Raw genomic sequence first — 15,991 nt, forward strand, 5'->3', positions numbered from 1 at the left:
AGTGTGAGACATTACTGAGTCACATCACATCTGGAGATCATTTCAGAAAAAAAACTAAATTGGAATTAATTCATTCCAATTGAAACTAAAGTTGTGAATTTAAACATGTAAGAGATGAAAATATTCATATAGAGCCTATTCATAGATCATATTCACATCACAGAATTAAACTCTTATTAAAAACAGTGTACAGAGACTAATTTGAAGCTGAATTATTATCTTATATTCTCCAGTTACACACATATGAGACCTGTCACTGACATTGGGTCAATTTAAAGGCTTGAAATAAAGATATACTCACAGTAGTATAATGTCTCCAGTTTATAAAGTGGATCATTATTCAGATCAGAGAGCAACTTCATTCCTAATTTTCCTATTTTATTCCCAGACAGATCCAGTACTCTCAGGTGTTCAGGGTTTGATCTCAGAGCTGAAGTCAGAGCGGCACAACCTTCATCTGTGACGCCACACTTACTCAACCTGTAGAGAACAATGACACACACTTCACTCTCAGTTCAGATCAGATCAGTTTAGCAGTGAATCCATTATTAAAGAAAAAGTTTAAACTTAAAGCACAAATTAATATGTTACAGAACAGGTTAACTAACTGAACAGGTCAGACAGTGACATTTACAAACAGAGATGATGGTTCGAAGCACACTGCCAGAGTTTTAGGCAGAGCAGGAAAAGCAAAAGGGCATAAAAACTGGTACAATGTGCAGTATCTTGAACCAAATGGCAGCGAGGGTCAAAAGGAAGCTTTAGACATGTCACATGTTGATGATCTTCTCACTGAATGTGATAACACCGATGCTGATGTACTCATTTCCAAAGACATCTCTTTTGATGCTACTAAACAGCAAGAGATTGAAAACTGGCTAAATAATAATGTTTACGAAGAGGTCACAGACAAGGGTCAAAAATGTATTTCTACTAGATGGGTCTGTACGTTGAAGGAAACTTCTAATGGTATTGTTCCCAAAGCTCGCCTTGTGGCGAGAGGTTTTGAAGAAGTCAATATTCATGAACTACAGAAAGATTCTCCCACATGTGCATCAGAGTCACTCAGGCTGCTGTTAGCTGTTATTTGTCAAAACAAATGGAAAGTAAATTCTATGGATATTAAGTCTGCCTTTTTGCAGGGAATGGAACTCTCAAGAGACATTTACATTCGTCCTCCACCAGAAGCAGGCGTGGACAATGCGTTGTGGAAACTAAAGAAATGTGTGTGTGGACTTGCAGACGCTCTACTGGTACAACAAGGTCAAAGAACTCATGCTGAACAGTGGTGGTAAAATGTCACAGGTTGATCCTGCAGTGTTTTTTTGGCAGAATGAGCAGTCTGAGGTGACAGGAGTACTGGCATGCCATGTGGTGGATTTTTTTTGGGGCAGGTTCTGAGCACTTTGTAACTAATGTCATCCCTGTACTTAAATCTGCATTTCATGTGGGTCGTGAAGAGCATGAGAGTTTTTCATACGTGGGGATGGACATTGCAACTGTGGGTGGTGTAGTGCAGGTGCATCAGCACAGTTACATTGAAAACCTACAACCAGTTCACTTACAGGCAAGCACGTGCTGTACAGAGAGAGGCTCCACTAAACGAGAAAGAAAGAGAACAACTCAGGTCCAAGATAGGACAGATTCTGTGGGTTGCTAAACAAACAAGACCAGATGTTATGTTTGACACATGTAGCCTAGCATCCAACATTAAGAATGCTACTGTTCAGTCCATACATGAAGTGAACAAAGTGATCCGTAAACTTAAGTCAGAGAAAGTCACACTTAAGTTTCAACACTTGGGCAACAGTGATGATATGAGTTTGGTGGTCTTCAGTGATGCTTCACTGGGCAATCTACCAGATGGAGGTACACAGGGAGGGGCTTTAATTGCCCTCATGTAAAAAACAGGAAAATTCTCTCCTCTGTTTTGGCAATCTAAGAAAATCAGACGTGTGGTAAGAAGCACGCTGGCAGGAGAAACCCTTGCCATGTCAGATGGTATTGACAATGCTATGTTCTTGGCTATGCTCTACTCTGAGCTTACCACTGGTTAGAGATGGGAATTGATAAGAATTTAACGATTCCGATTCCATTATCGATATTGCTTATCGATCCGATTCCTTATCGATTCTCTTATCGATTCTCATTGGGTGAGGGAATAAGTACAAATTTGTTTGTTATTAACTCACTTTAATATCTGATCAGAAGACACAGCACAGAGCACATATACACAAATTATGTGTAGCAACCTCAGGACAAACCTAAAAGTAGGTGAGCTACTTCTCAAAGGAAAGTCCAGGGACCTATAGCCTAGGGCAGTGTTTCTCTACCAGTATGCCATGGCACGCAAGTGTGTGCCTTGAAAGATTATCAAGAAGAGAAACTTAAAAAAAAAAAAAAAAAATGCCATTTATGTGCCATAAAAACAAAAAACACAGACTGAAAACAGTCAAGGAAGAGCTTGTGCCTTTTGGAATATTAACAGTGCTAATTTGGATTCAACCTTAAACAAAACATGTGTGCGCTAGTGAGTGAGCGATAGTGTGTGTGCGCGCGCGCGTGTGTGAGCTTGTGTGTGTGTGAGTGAGTGCGAGAGAGTGTGTGTGTGTGTGCGCTAGTGAGTGAGCGAGAGTGTGTGCGTGAGCGCGAGATAGCGTGTGAGTGAGCATGTGTGCGTTTGTGTGTGTGTGAGTGAGTGAGCGCGAGAGAGTGTGTGTGTGTGTGTGTGTGTGCGCTAGTGAGTGAGCAAGAGTGTGTGCGTGAGCGCGAGATAGCGTGTGAGCACTAGTGAGTGAGTGTAGGCCTATATGTGCGCACGCATGTGTGTGTGTGTGCAGTGAGTGTGAATGTGTGTGAGACGGCACGCGATGGCTGGTCGGAAAGCAAGCCCGTCCCGTTAAAGGCCTCATTATACTTCTGTGTCGAACTTCTGCCTCTGCCATGTTTGCCGCGTTCTGAATCAAAACAACGCAGCGCGTGTGACGTCATGACACATTTGCAACGAGCGTAACCGATACGCGGAATCGATACGCAGGCATGCTAACGGTTCCAAGGAATTGATTCACTGGGCACCGGTTCTGAAGAAGAATCGGTTCTCGGTTCCCATCCCTACCACTAGTAAAGCTGATCTTAATGCTCTCCCCCTTATTTGTGTTACGGATAACCATTCCCTGTTTGACGCTCTTAAGTAAACTAATAACATTAGAGCGACAGCACTACCAACGCCCACAAGTGACTTCACAGTACAGAGACTAGCGACATACAGCGACAAAATCGCTGGCGGTGTGAACGGGGCTTAACCCTCTGGGGTCTAAGGTGTTTTTGGGGTCCTTGAGATGTTTGACATGCCCTGATATTTGTATTTTTTTCAGTTGCTTAAAAACATATTAATGGCAAAGGTGTAATTACACTCTATTTAGCACGAACATGGCTATCATAATCTGTGAGCAACATGTATGTACATGTTTGCATTTTTGAGAGAATATTATTTATGCGTGGTTATTCAAAAAACTCAAACTTACATTTTCTGATATAAGACCACAAACGACCAACTTCACATATTCCCACAATACTTTTGACTAATGGATGTTGTCGGCTAGAGTGTTTACTTCAAAATTATCTGAAAATCATCCGGGCTAATCGTTCACATTAAACAATAGATTGATTTAAATTTTGTAAGACACTTTTTGTTTGGAAAGGCAATATGCAGGTGGGCGTGAATGATCCAACAAGGTCATGAATAATGTCCTCATTCACACCTGAAGACAAAGACAATCATTTACTTGATGGTTTGAGTTGAACATACCAAAATAATTGACTAAAAATCCAACATTTAATTTTGTCTAAAATTTAGTTATACGTGTTTGTCACTAAAAGAATTTAACATTTGACTAACCAATTATTTATTGAAATAAAATTAATATATTTGTGAAATTTCTATCAAAATATTTGAGAATGGAGAATTAAACAGATCTGTTTTTAAAGAACCAAAAATATTACTTAATTCAAATCAATGTTATTCATATATTTAACACACACTTAAGAAATTGAGTAAGTTTAGTCAATTAAAACAATGCACCCCTCCCCCACCCTCTGACGTGACGATAACTCAGCGGTTGAGTGAGCGCGCGGTTTGAACTCTTCAGTCTCCTGAACAGTTCTCTCTTCTCAGCGTCGCAGATTTGGGGCATTTCCTCTGTAAGTAAGTAAGTAAGCTTTATTTATATAGCACCTTTCACAGGTATAAGGCCACAAAGTGCTTCACAATAAAAACATTTATATCATAAAAATATACAAAATAAAAGCATAAACAGAACATGATCATATCAACCCACAAGCAGCTAATTAAAAGCCTGTACAAATAGATGAGTCTTTAGTCTGCATTTGAAGGCATCAACAGAGTCAATAGAGCGCATAGTTGAAGGGAGGTCATTCCACAAACTAGAAGCAACAGCCTGAAAGGATCGGTCACCTCTAGTACGATAGCGAGTGCGCGGAACCGTCAGCAGATTCTGATCCACAGACCTCAGAGCACGCACAGGGGTATAGTGCTGAATCAAATCACTAATATAAGAGGGAGCCTGACCATGCAAAGCTCTAAAAACTAAAACCAAAATTTTAAAATTTATCCTATGAGACACTGGTAGCCAATGAAGTTATTTTAGGATAGGGGATATATGAGACCTCCTATTAGTACGTGTCAGAATTCTAGCTGCAGAGTTTTGTACTAATTGCAGTCGAGAGAGCTCCTTCTGGTTTAGGCATGAAAATAAACTATTACAATAGTCTAAACGAGAAGACACAAAAGCGTGAATGATAAGCTCCAAATCATTTTGTGAGACCATGTTTCTAATTTTTGAGATTTTCCTTAATTGAAAGAAGCAGTTTCTCGTCAGCTGCTTGCAGTGCTGCACTAATGACAAGTCTTTGTCCAGGATGACTCCCAAATTTCTAAGACTTGACTTAGCAGACTGGCCTAAATCACCCAGGTATTTTTTAATCCCAGGGATTGCATCCTCAGGGGCAATAATCAGTGTTTCTGTTTTGTCTGCATTTAGCTGCAGAGAGTTAACACTTAGCCATTCTTTCATTTCCACAAGACAAAGCAGCAAGGAGTGTAACTTACAGATCTCTGTTGGCTTAAAACTGCAGTATAGTTGGATATCATCCGCAAATAGGTGAAAAGAAACATCGCTGAACTTTTGTATGATCTTTCCCAGGGGGATCAAATACAACAAAAATAAAACAGGGCCCAAAACAGAGCCTTGAGGCACTCCACAAAGCAAATCCGCAGACTCAGACCTTAATTCCACCTCTGTGAAATTCAGGTTTGTGTATGTTTTATTTTATATATAAAATCATTACTGTGCTTTATACAGAGGTGTAATGTGACACCTAAACAAGTCTTTTCGTGTGATTGAAACGCCTTGCATAAAACACACAATGATAAAATGGATGATAAAATGTCCTCAGAACTGTGCACGGTTTGTTTATTGGCAGGTTATGGAGTCAGTCGCTCGCAGCATCTTTCGGCTGTGAGTGAAACAGGACGGCGGTCTGTAAAATATGCTGTATTGTTGTACTCATCGACAATAATGGCCAATGTCATGTATACTGGTGGTAGTATAGAATATTTTACAAAGTTTTAGAGGAAATAAAAAAGTTAATATTACTCAAATAAAAACAGTTAATATTACTCAAAAATATTGTTTTTTAAATGTTAAATTATTTCTGTTAAGTTTAACATATTTAAAGATGTGTTCATGCATATTATACCTTTGTGCTAAATATTGTTTAAGATTTCACATGACTGTTTACCGAAAGAAAAAGGGGACTTATATTATGAAGTGCCCGGAAGTGCGGTGGTTGTTGTTAGCGCACGAGCGAAGTGATGGATTGTTTTGGTGCAGACGAATAAAACGGATGATCGATTCTGAAGTGTATCTTTTTGAATAACAATTTCTACTCAATTTTATTTGTTAAAGGTAGGGTAGGTCAGAATTGTCTAAAAAAACTTTTATTCAAATTTGTTTAAACTGTCTTTATATACCAATACATAATTAAAATGCAAGTACTCTGAAATAGAGAGTATAAAAAACTGAGTGACTCTAGTGTATTTAATCTTCAATAAACACAGCTCATTAATTCCATTCACTCCCACCTAAAAACGGGTGCGCGACTGCGCGCACGTGGGCAGAGCCAGTAATAGCGGCGGTAGTCATGACGACGGAGAGTGACAGTCGCGCAAGCCAATCACTTGTTTCGTCCCGATAGGAATTAATGAGCTGTGTTTTTTGAAGATTAAATACACTAGAGTCACTCAATTTTTATACTCTCTATTTCAAAGTACTTACATTTTAATTATGTATTGGTATATAAAGACAGTTTAAGCCAATTTGAAAAAAAGTTCTTTAGACAATTCTTACCTACACAACCTTTAATGTACCAGTTGCATTTAATCAATTCATACAGTATATTTCATTGATTTCACAGCTTTAAAATGTAAAAATTTTAGTAAATGTTTTGTTTTAAATTTGAGTAAATCATAGTTAAACTTTTTAGAGTGTCCATAGGCTAGTTTTGCTATGTTACTTAGATCTGTATGTAATATGTATAGTGTTTTTTTTTTTTCATTTTACAAAATATAAAACAATACTTTAGAAAATGTCAATGCAGAAAGATGAACATAATTAACAGTAAGAATGAATCCAGCATGTTCTTCATTTCTCAGTTCTGACTGTGTTGAGCTCGAGTCTGTTTAAAGTCAAGACACTGAAATGTTGATTGTGTGTGAAAGTGTGTATTTCAGTGTGACTCTCAGTCCTGCAGTTTCATGTTATTGAGGATCAGCTCATGTGTTCAATCATTTACAGCTCAATAATCTGAACTCACAGCAGCAGAAAGAGGCTGAACACTTCAAATATACTTTACATTGTGATTCATGTGTGAGAGTCAAATATGATCTTACCCCAGTATCTCCAGTTTACAGAGAGGATTCTGTAGGACATCAGACAGCAGATTCACTGATTCTCCTATTTTATTCTCAGTCAGATTCAGTTCTCTCAGGTGTTCAGGGTTTGATCTCAGAGCTGAAGTCAGAGCAGCAAAACCTTCATCTGTGAGATCACAATATCTCAACCTGTAGAGAACAATGACACACAGTTCACTCTCAGTTCAGATCAGATCAGTTTAGCAGTGAATCCATTATTAGAGAGAAAGTTCAAACTTAAAGCACAAATTAATATGTTTGATGGATCATTAGATTAACTCTTAAAGACCTATACAGCTTCCGGCGGCTAAAAATAACTATTGTTCTTAAATGTTTAATAATTTTGAACCGTTAATCCAATCCGTATGCTTTAAAAAGTCCCGTAAAGTGGAGATTCAGGAGATTCTTGGCGTTTGGACATTAAGAGGCTCCGTAGTGAGTGAGATTACATCATCAAGTTTTGATCAGCATTGATTCGTCAAAGAAACCCATAGACATAATAAATACATAGACGCCCTATTGGCTGCTGGATCATATGTCAACGGCGCCGCTATATTGAGGAGGGCAACTTTCCCACACCTCTCCTAACGGGAATTGAGAAAAATGGCTGCTTCGTGCTGCATATATCGCCACACAATTGAAAACAGGTCTCGGGGAATTACCTTTCACAAGCAAGACTGAACATTTGTTTCTGCTTGTATTTGGTCATTATATAATTAGTAATAACGTTAGTTGACCACCGGAGTCAGTCAGACTAAAATAGCTAGCGATGTCGCTAGTTAACTTAGCTGTGAAAGTTGAAACATGAGTTGACATGATTTATATTATAGTTTTAGCTTTTTTATATTATAAAGATATTTATATATCTATATTTTTTATATATACATATATTTTTATATATTTATATATATATATTTTTATATATTTACATATCTATATTTTTATATATCTATTTTATATTTATATATCTATATTTTCTTAAAACCGACTTTTATGATAAGTACTCGGTTCGGGTAGGTACTGGTCACTATTTAATTTACTATTTTTATTATTATCTATATTATTCTGCAATTGATATTACACTGTATTTGCTATTATTATAATATTATACCACATGCGATTATCAATCTATTTTAGTTATGCTTTTAAATTATTGTACTATTCACTAGTCACTATTTAACTTTATTATTATTATTTTTAATTATTATTTTTTAATTATTATTTTTTATCATCTATATTATGTCATTGACATTTCATGTTATTGCTATTAATATAGTATTATACATAAACTATATGCTATTATCAATATATTATTATTATATCATTGTACTTATGATATTATATAATTATACTATTCATTACTATTATTGTATTTACTGTATACTGTTTTTTTATTGACTGTACACTAAATTATTTACTATTACTTCTCACTTTATCTTATGTACGATTTGCTTTGCACTGTAGTTGTAACATATCATATGTATTACCATAAAGTATCCATCAGTTATCTTTGTTATTGTATATTTGGAGTATCTATCTGTAAATATCTATCATTTTAGTGCTATAAAAATACAGAAAGCACCTGCCGGTGTGATTTGTATTTGCCGATTTGTTTCATTTTCTCAACGGCGGTCAATTCTAAGCACAAGAAAAGCTTAAATCGGGTTAAAGCCAGAAAATGCTTTTTCCACAATAAGAAAACTTTATTTTATTTATTGTGAAATTTTTATTATATCTCAGTATGGGGGTCTTCACAATTATTATCCATGAATAAAAAGCCAAATACATGACAAGCCTGAGCTTTGACAATTCCTTATTAAAAAATATATTTTATACGTCTAACTATCGAGATTTTAAATAACTAGAGATGGAACTTTTTGGACACCACGTACAAACCACTGAAATCGGTTGATAAATGTAAACGTTATTTTTGTTTTTATCCAGAAAAACCGTAGCTCACCCGTTTACTTGCATTAGTTTTACACTGCGGTCAAGCCAGCCGCACGTTAAAAATCTACGGTCAAGCCAGCCGCACTTTTTTTAGTATGCGCGTCTAATCACGCACTTACGGTATGGGTGCTGGAAGAGGCCAAAATTGATTTTAAGACTATTTTCTGCTATTTTCCATCTTATTAGGACACAAATAATACAATTTCATGATTTAAAAAACAAAACATATATGACATTATTTATTACATAATTAATATTTTAATAATTGTATTTTATATACATTTAATATTTTTAATAAAATATTATAATAATCATTTATGTTAATTATCATACAATTATTTTTTTACATTTTTATTGTTAATTTTAATGTTTTTTTATATATATATTATACATTAATTATTATAATGTATTTTTTTATGTCAATGGTGTCCTTCGGACCAAATGGTCCCGAAGAGTTTAAATAATTTTTTTTTTTTTTAAATCATAGCTTCATCGGATTGGTCTGAAATTTGGTGACTTTGTTGGTACTTGGTATATGAACACCCAAAAATATTGGCGACAGGATTTGAATAGTCTAAGTGGTTGTAAAAATAAATCGTCACACTCAGGACCTTCGGGACCAAATGGTCCCCCATAGGAAATGAATGGGAAATTGGCAAAAATGTGAAAGTTTTTTTGTGCGTACAATCTACAAATCAGCCACGATCCAGAAAAAAAGCACACAACAGTGAAGGGGTGAATCTATAAAACATCAAGAGTGCAAAACAGACACATCCACACACACACACACACACACACCCAAACACACTTTTATACACACACACACTGATAAATTCAGATTACATAAATCTATTTAGAATTTTTTTAAATCACAGCCTCTTCAGAATGTTACGACTTTTATGGTATTAGGTATGTGAACACACAAAAAATATCAAGGTCATAATCCAAGCATGCTAAGTGGTCATCACACTTCTGCTCTTTGGTCAAAAATGATCCCCATAGGAAATGAATGGAAATTGTCAAAAATATGAAAACACAAGTTTTTTTGTGCATACAATCTACAAATCAGAAAAAAAGGACTCAACAGTGAAGGGGTGAATCTCTAAAACATCAAGAGTGCAAAACAGACACACACACACAAAAGCTAATTTTGGGAAATGTGTGAAATAAAAGCAATAATTCATCAATGTAAGACATAAAGTGCACAGCAATGAAAGCATGAGACTCAGACTGTAAGCATCAAGGTTGTAAAATAGACACACTCACACACACACACACACACACACACACACACACACACACACACACACACACACACACACACACACATATAGGAAAATGTGAAACTGTAACAGAGAAATGTGAAAATATGTGAAATAAAATCAATGAATCAAATAAAGGAGAGACACTGGAGTCATTTCTAAGGATGAAATTCTTCCCTAGAAACATCCAGGCCTATTGCAGTATCTGTTTAGGATATTTTTTATTTCTCTAATTTACTGTTTGATAATTATTATACTTTTGCTGTTATTTTCGTTTTTTTATTGCCGTTGTAGTTATAACATATACCATGTGTCACTTTTGGATTGATTTATTACCCCCTGCCCTGTCACAAATGATTGACAGGGAATCTGTGTCTCCAGAATATGTTTCTGATTTATGATGGGGTAACGGCGTCAGCGTGTCTAGTAACTATGGCGCCGCGTGACGTGTGACGCAAAGAAAGAAAGGTGTCAGCAGGCTTCCTGGGTGTTTTATTGCCTTTGTACCTGAGCCATAGGTGTTATGACTGTGTGTATTATGTCTGCTGTCGCGAGTTCGCACTTCGCCAGAAGCTGCGTGTATAAATTTGTGTAGGACGCAATGTCAGTTACAGAATCGAGCAGAGCAGTGCAGATCGTGTCAGCGCTTCGGTTTATTTTCCTTGTTCTCAAACTATATTCCAAGGTAAATTGTGTTGCTGGAAACGCGAGTGCAAGAAGATGGATGCTAGTCTTAACAGTAAGTGTGTTTTATTATTTAGTAATATTATTAAGAAACATTATTTATTTATGTGAGAGTCATTGTTCTATTGGGGTTGGTTAAGGTTTAACATCTGCGCGCTTCAGGTGACGCGGCTGGAGTGAGCCTCATCGACCTTGTTGACGAACTTAATTTTCTGAATCAAGCGAGTGGTACGTCGGCTATAATTATGATTTGTGTTTAAATGTTAGTCTACATATTGTGTGTTTTATAATAACGCTTTATTTATTTATAACAGGAGGTACCAGAGGTACTCATCAGCGCTCTAGTAACGTTAGGCATACAGCGCGTGCTTCTTTGCGAGAGAGCGCGGACGTCATTGCCCCCGGTAAGTGTTGTGTATGCTTAGCGAGACTGACCCATTTGCGTTTTGTCTAAACACATGTTTCATTTGTTGTTTATCATTTTTTACCAGCCCGACCGGAACGGAAAACCATCACAGCGTTAGTGCATGCGGCTCCGCGTGATATTGCACACAACGAGCCCCTCGGTGAGTGTATAATTGTAATTCGACTTTATCAATCGTTATACTGCTATTATGTGTTATAATGTCTTGTTGAATTTAGTTTATAACTTTCTTATGTGTATTTCCAGAAGGCTTATCAAACCTAGTGAACAAGGTTGCGTCTGAATCTACGGATAGGATTGTGACGACAAAGGATAGATCGGCTGGTTTAGTGTCAAAACCAAAAAACAAACTCAAACGTAAAGCCCCAGCGGTGACCTGTGCAAAAACAAAAGTACCGTTTGATGACGTTGGGAGAGACGGGCATTCCGGACCACAGACATCGGCACAGAAGAAGCCAAGACGATCTGCTAAAAGTATGTAAACAAACAATGTTGTTTGATTGAATTCAGTTCATTCTAAATTAGATGCAAATAAGCTACCAGAGTACGATAATGTTTTATTTGGATGTGATAGTGAGAGATCGTGTGTGTGTGTGTGTGTGTGTGTGTGTGTGTGTGTGTGTGTGTGTGTGTGTGTGTGTGTGTGTGTGTGTGTGTGTGTGTGTGTGTGTGTGTGTACAATGTGTTAGTTCAGAACTGTTGTTGACACATGATTTGTTTATAAACAGGCACATCTCTTAGAGTGTGGAATTTATTTATAATTGTTTTACTGTATGTATTGGAGTGATTTTTGTAAAAGTGTAGACTCTTTTCAAACACTCCTTTATAAACAATCATGTTGAAAAAATAAATAAAATAAAAAAGTATCATGCAATGCATACATACTATTTTTTAAATTAATATTATTATTATTTCTCAACAGAAGTGGTCGTGAATGACAATGCTGTTCCTGATATAAACGACGTTCAGAGCTGGAGTGACGGACTGATATAATCATGGGATGACTGCGTGTTTACAAGTGACCCTAAAGAAACCCTGCAGTCTGTTCCATCCAGCGAGCGTGTGGTGGCTGTGGTAGAGTCAGACCCTGATGAGCTGCCTTCAAATCAGGAGGCTTTCAGACGGGAATCACAAGCCAATATAGACAATCAACAAATAATTGGTCTGATACAGGACTCTGTCAAGACCGCGTTGAACGCCTTCGAGGTACATTTTAACGAACGCATTAATGCTTTTGAGAGACGCTTAGATGCTTATGAGAATAAGCATAATGATCGTGAACATTCTACGACGGCTGCACCACAACAACAGGACATTGGTATTAAACAAGTCATAGCAGCTCAGCGGTTGCATAGCAAAACTATCCAACAAGTAGTCAGAGATCAAGGTCTGTCTGTGGAGCTGTTAAAGCAGATCGTACTCACGCTTAAAAAGAAACACGGGTGAGTTGTGAACGTTATTATATATTATGTGTTTTTGTGTGTAATTTCTTCTACATTAATCCCAACATTGTGTGTATTTTTTAGCACGGCTGTATAATGATTGATTAGCTAGTTTTTCTTTTTTCTCGCTGTATAGATATTGGTTTTTATATTCCGTAGTTACTTTAATTGTAAACCTGTCAGTGATTGAAATAAAAATTAAAAACTAAATCTGGTTTTTAAAAAAAAAAAAAAAAAAATGGCTAAACGTTGTCGGGAGTCAGATGGTTTTGATCAGGGTCCGGTAGCTAGGTTTAGACGTGACGATGGCAGTGTGGTATCCCCTGAACACTGCAGTAACACAGAAACATTGCTCTATTTAATTCAGACATTGGAGGGTGTGAATAGGTCTATGTCTACAACTAATACATTGTTAGAATTATTGGACATTATGACACCGATGGTAGATGAGGATCCTGGCCCAAATATTGATTTTGAACCTTTTGTAAACACCCAACAGGATGGAGAGGTATCAGAACCTCCTCCAGAAACAAATGATGCTTTTGATAATCCTGTGTCTTTGTCACAGTCAGGAGAGGGATCAGGTACCCAGTCACACCGCACACTCAATCGAGGTGCACCCAACATGGGTCTTGCACATAGTGACATAGAATCACTTGTAAGAGAGGGTGGTGATGTGTGTGGGTACACTGTACTGCCGCGCTCGCGGTTCAATGGCCTGGAAATCCATAGGCTTATAAATCTGCGGGAGATATCTTCTACAGATTTAGCAGCCTACACCATGTTTTTACATGACACACTTTCTGAAGTTGTGGACTTTTCCAGACTGTTGGGCGGCGACGGTAGTTTAATCAGCATCACCTTGAGAGGTCCGAGTTTGACATCAGATGTTAGTACACTTTTGACAGGCACCAATGGTTACAGTGTAGATCTGTTTATAAACGAACTTGAGAAAATAATGCAGAGCAACGCGGATGTCCAGTTTGATGAGAGATTGAATTTAAGACTGTCGATAGCGAGAAGTAAACGCGGCGGTGTTTATCGAAAGATGCGCGATCTAGCCCACAATGAAGTGATCAGTAAAAACAGACTTAATCTGTTCTGTCCCACAAACATTTCAAACAATCTTTGTTTTGCAATCTGTCTGGCGCATTTCCTAAACCCCCAGAAACCTCACACAGAGCTAGAGTCTGTAGCATATTCGTTGCAGAAGGCAGCTGGCTATACTGACCAACACAAGATAGCGTTTAATGACATCAGACAGTTTGAACGCATGCTGAACGTTAAAATAGTTGTCTTCTATCGATCTGATACGGGTGTTTTGGAGAAGTATACAAACACAGACGAACCACATCGTAAAACAGTATTTTTGTACCTGCACGGCGATCATTTTTTTATGATAAAAAATCTACGCGCGTTTATTGGCACCCCATACGTGTGTGGATTTTGCTACCAAGGATACACATGTAGGAGAGATCACAGATGTCGGTACATCTGTGATGTCTGTAATGATCCAGAATGTCATAAACATAACAAAAAGTCAAAACACTGCGGCGACTTTTTGCGCTACTGCAAGTCTGACTACTGTTTTGAGATGCATAAAAAAGCACCTCAAGGTATGCAACACGCGCAGTGTGATGTGACCAAATATTGCAGAAAATGTAATAGACGTTACCATGTCAGCGGTACTAAACCCAAAGCCCATAAATGCCCTGCAGATCGTTGTGTACACTGTGGTGAGAGTTTAGTTACCGATGGTGTGCATCAATGTTTTATCCAACCAGTTAAGCCGGAGATGCCAAACGATCGTTACATTTTCTATGATTTTGAGACCCGTTATGAAAACGGAAGGCACACAGCCAATTTCGTATGCGCTATTACGTTTGCTGGCGAAGAATTCGTGGCTGAAGGACCCGATTGTGTGGATCGTCTCGTTAAAAAATTCAGACAACCTCGTTACCTTAATTACACATGGATAGCGCATAACGCATAGGGTTTTGACAATTTCATTCTTTTGGAATACTTCACTAAGATGGGTATCGCTCCTAAAATCACGATGCAAGGCTGCCGTCTGATCTTGATGTACGACAATGCTTTCAAGCAACGGTTTATTGATTCATACTCATTCATCCCCATGCGTCTGGCCAAGACACCTGTTGCGTTTAATCTGACTAATGCAGAGAAGGGTTACTTTCCACACTACTTTAACCGCGTTTAAAATGACAACTACATAGGCGTCTACCCTGACAAGAAATTTTATGGGAATGCGACGATGTCGAACCAAGACAGAACGGCGTTTGACGTTTGGTACAGTACCATCTCTGACAAAGTGTTCGATTTTAAAAAAGAACTGGCGCTTTATGGTAAAAACAATGTTGTTTTGCTGAGGGAGGCTTGTATGAAGTACCGCGATGAATTCATTCTGTGTACAGGTCTTGATCCGTTTAATTACACCACTCTGGCGGCCACATGTATGGCTACGTATAAAACACACTACATCCCTAAAGACACAATAGCTCTGACACGCAACAATGCGTACACCAACCAGAACAAAACATATTCAAACATATCAATTGAATGGCTTGAATATGTCCGAAAATCGCAGTCCATAGATGTTCAACATGCTCTAAACAGTGGCGAGGTGTCATTTGGGAAATACTACGTGGATGGATTCTATGACGACGGTGTCGTGAAAAAAGCATTCGAATTTCTCGGTTGCTTTTTTCATGGATGCGACCGCTGTTATAACTCAAATGATCTAAACCCGTTATCAAAAGTGCCTTATGCTGTTCTGAGAAGGCAATGTGACGACAAGCTTGAAATTTTGGAGCGTGCGTACGGTCTTCAGGTTGAGATAATTTGGGAATGTGATTGGAGTCATGCCAAACAGACAGATGCAGACGTGATGGATTTCATGTCCACTTACAAACACCCTGAAAGATTGAAACCGCGTGAAGCTCTATTCGGAGGCCGCACGAACGCATTCAAACTGTACCACAAAGTCGCGGAGGGTGAACGCGTTAGGTACGTTGACTTTACTTCACTATATCCCTTCTGTCAGGCTCGAAAATGCTACCCAATTGGTCATCCTGAAATAATATACAAGGATTTTCAAAACCTTGAAGAATATTATGGACTCGTCAAAGCTACAGTTCTTCCTCCGAGGAAGTTGCTTCACCCAGTACTGCCTTATAGGACTGGGGGCAAGTTAATGTTTCCTCTTTGTAGGTTGTGTTCT

At 37.8% G+C, this 15,991-nt stretch overlaps 1 protein-coding gene across 2 annotated transcripts in view; it reads right to left on the bottom strand.

Annotated features, from left to right (window-relative positions):
• The window catches only part of LOC306997008 (protein NLRC3-like), a 42,931-nt gene that overhangs the window by 648 nt on the left and 26,292 nt on the right, over positions 1 to 15,991 (bottom strand). The window contains exons 7-9 of one of the 2 annotated variants that reach the window (XM_079609995.1): positions 11,708 to 11,779; positions 6,971 to 7,141; positions 302 to 480 (exon numbers count right to left, since the gene is read on the bottom strand). In XM_079609995.1, the coding sequence (XP_079466121.1) occupies positions 302 to 480; positions 6,971 to 7,141; positions 11,708 to 11,779 (422 nt within the window). The remainder of the gene's footprint in view (positions 1 to 301; positions 481 to 6,970; positions 7,142 to 11,707; positions 11,780 to 15,991) is intronic. The other variant, XM_079609996.1, reaches the window with a different exon arrangement.

The sequence above is a fragment of the Phoxinus phoxinus genome (genome assembly GCF_949152265.1).
Source record: "Phoxinus phoxinus genome assembly, chromosome: 4".
In the NCBI taxonomy this organism is placed as follows: domain Eukaryota; kingdom Metazoa; phylum Chordata; class Actinopteri; order Cypriniformes; family Leuciscidae; genus Phoxinus; species Phoxinus phoxinus.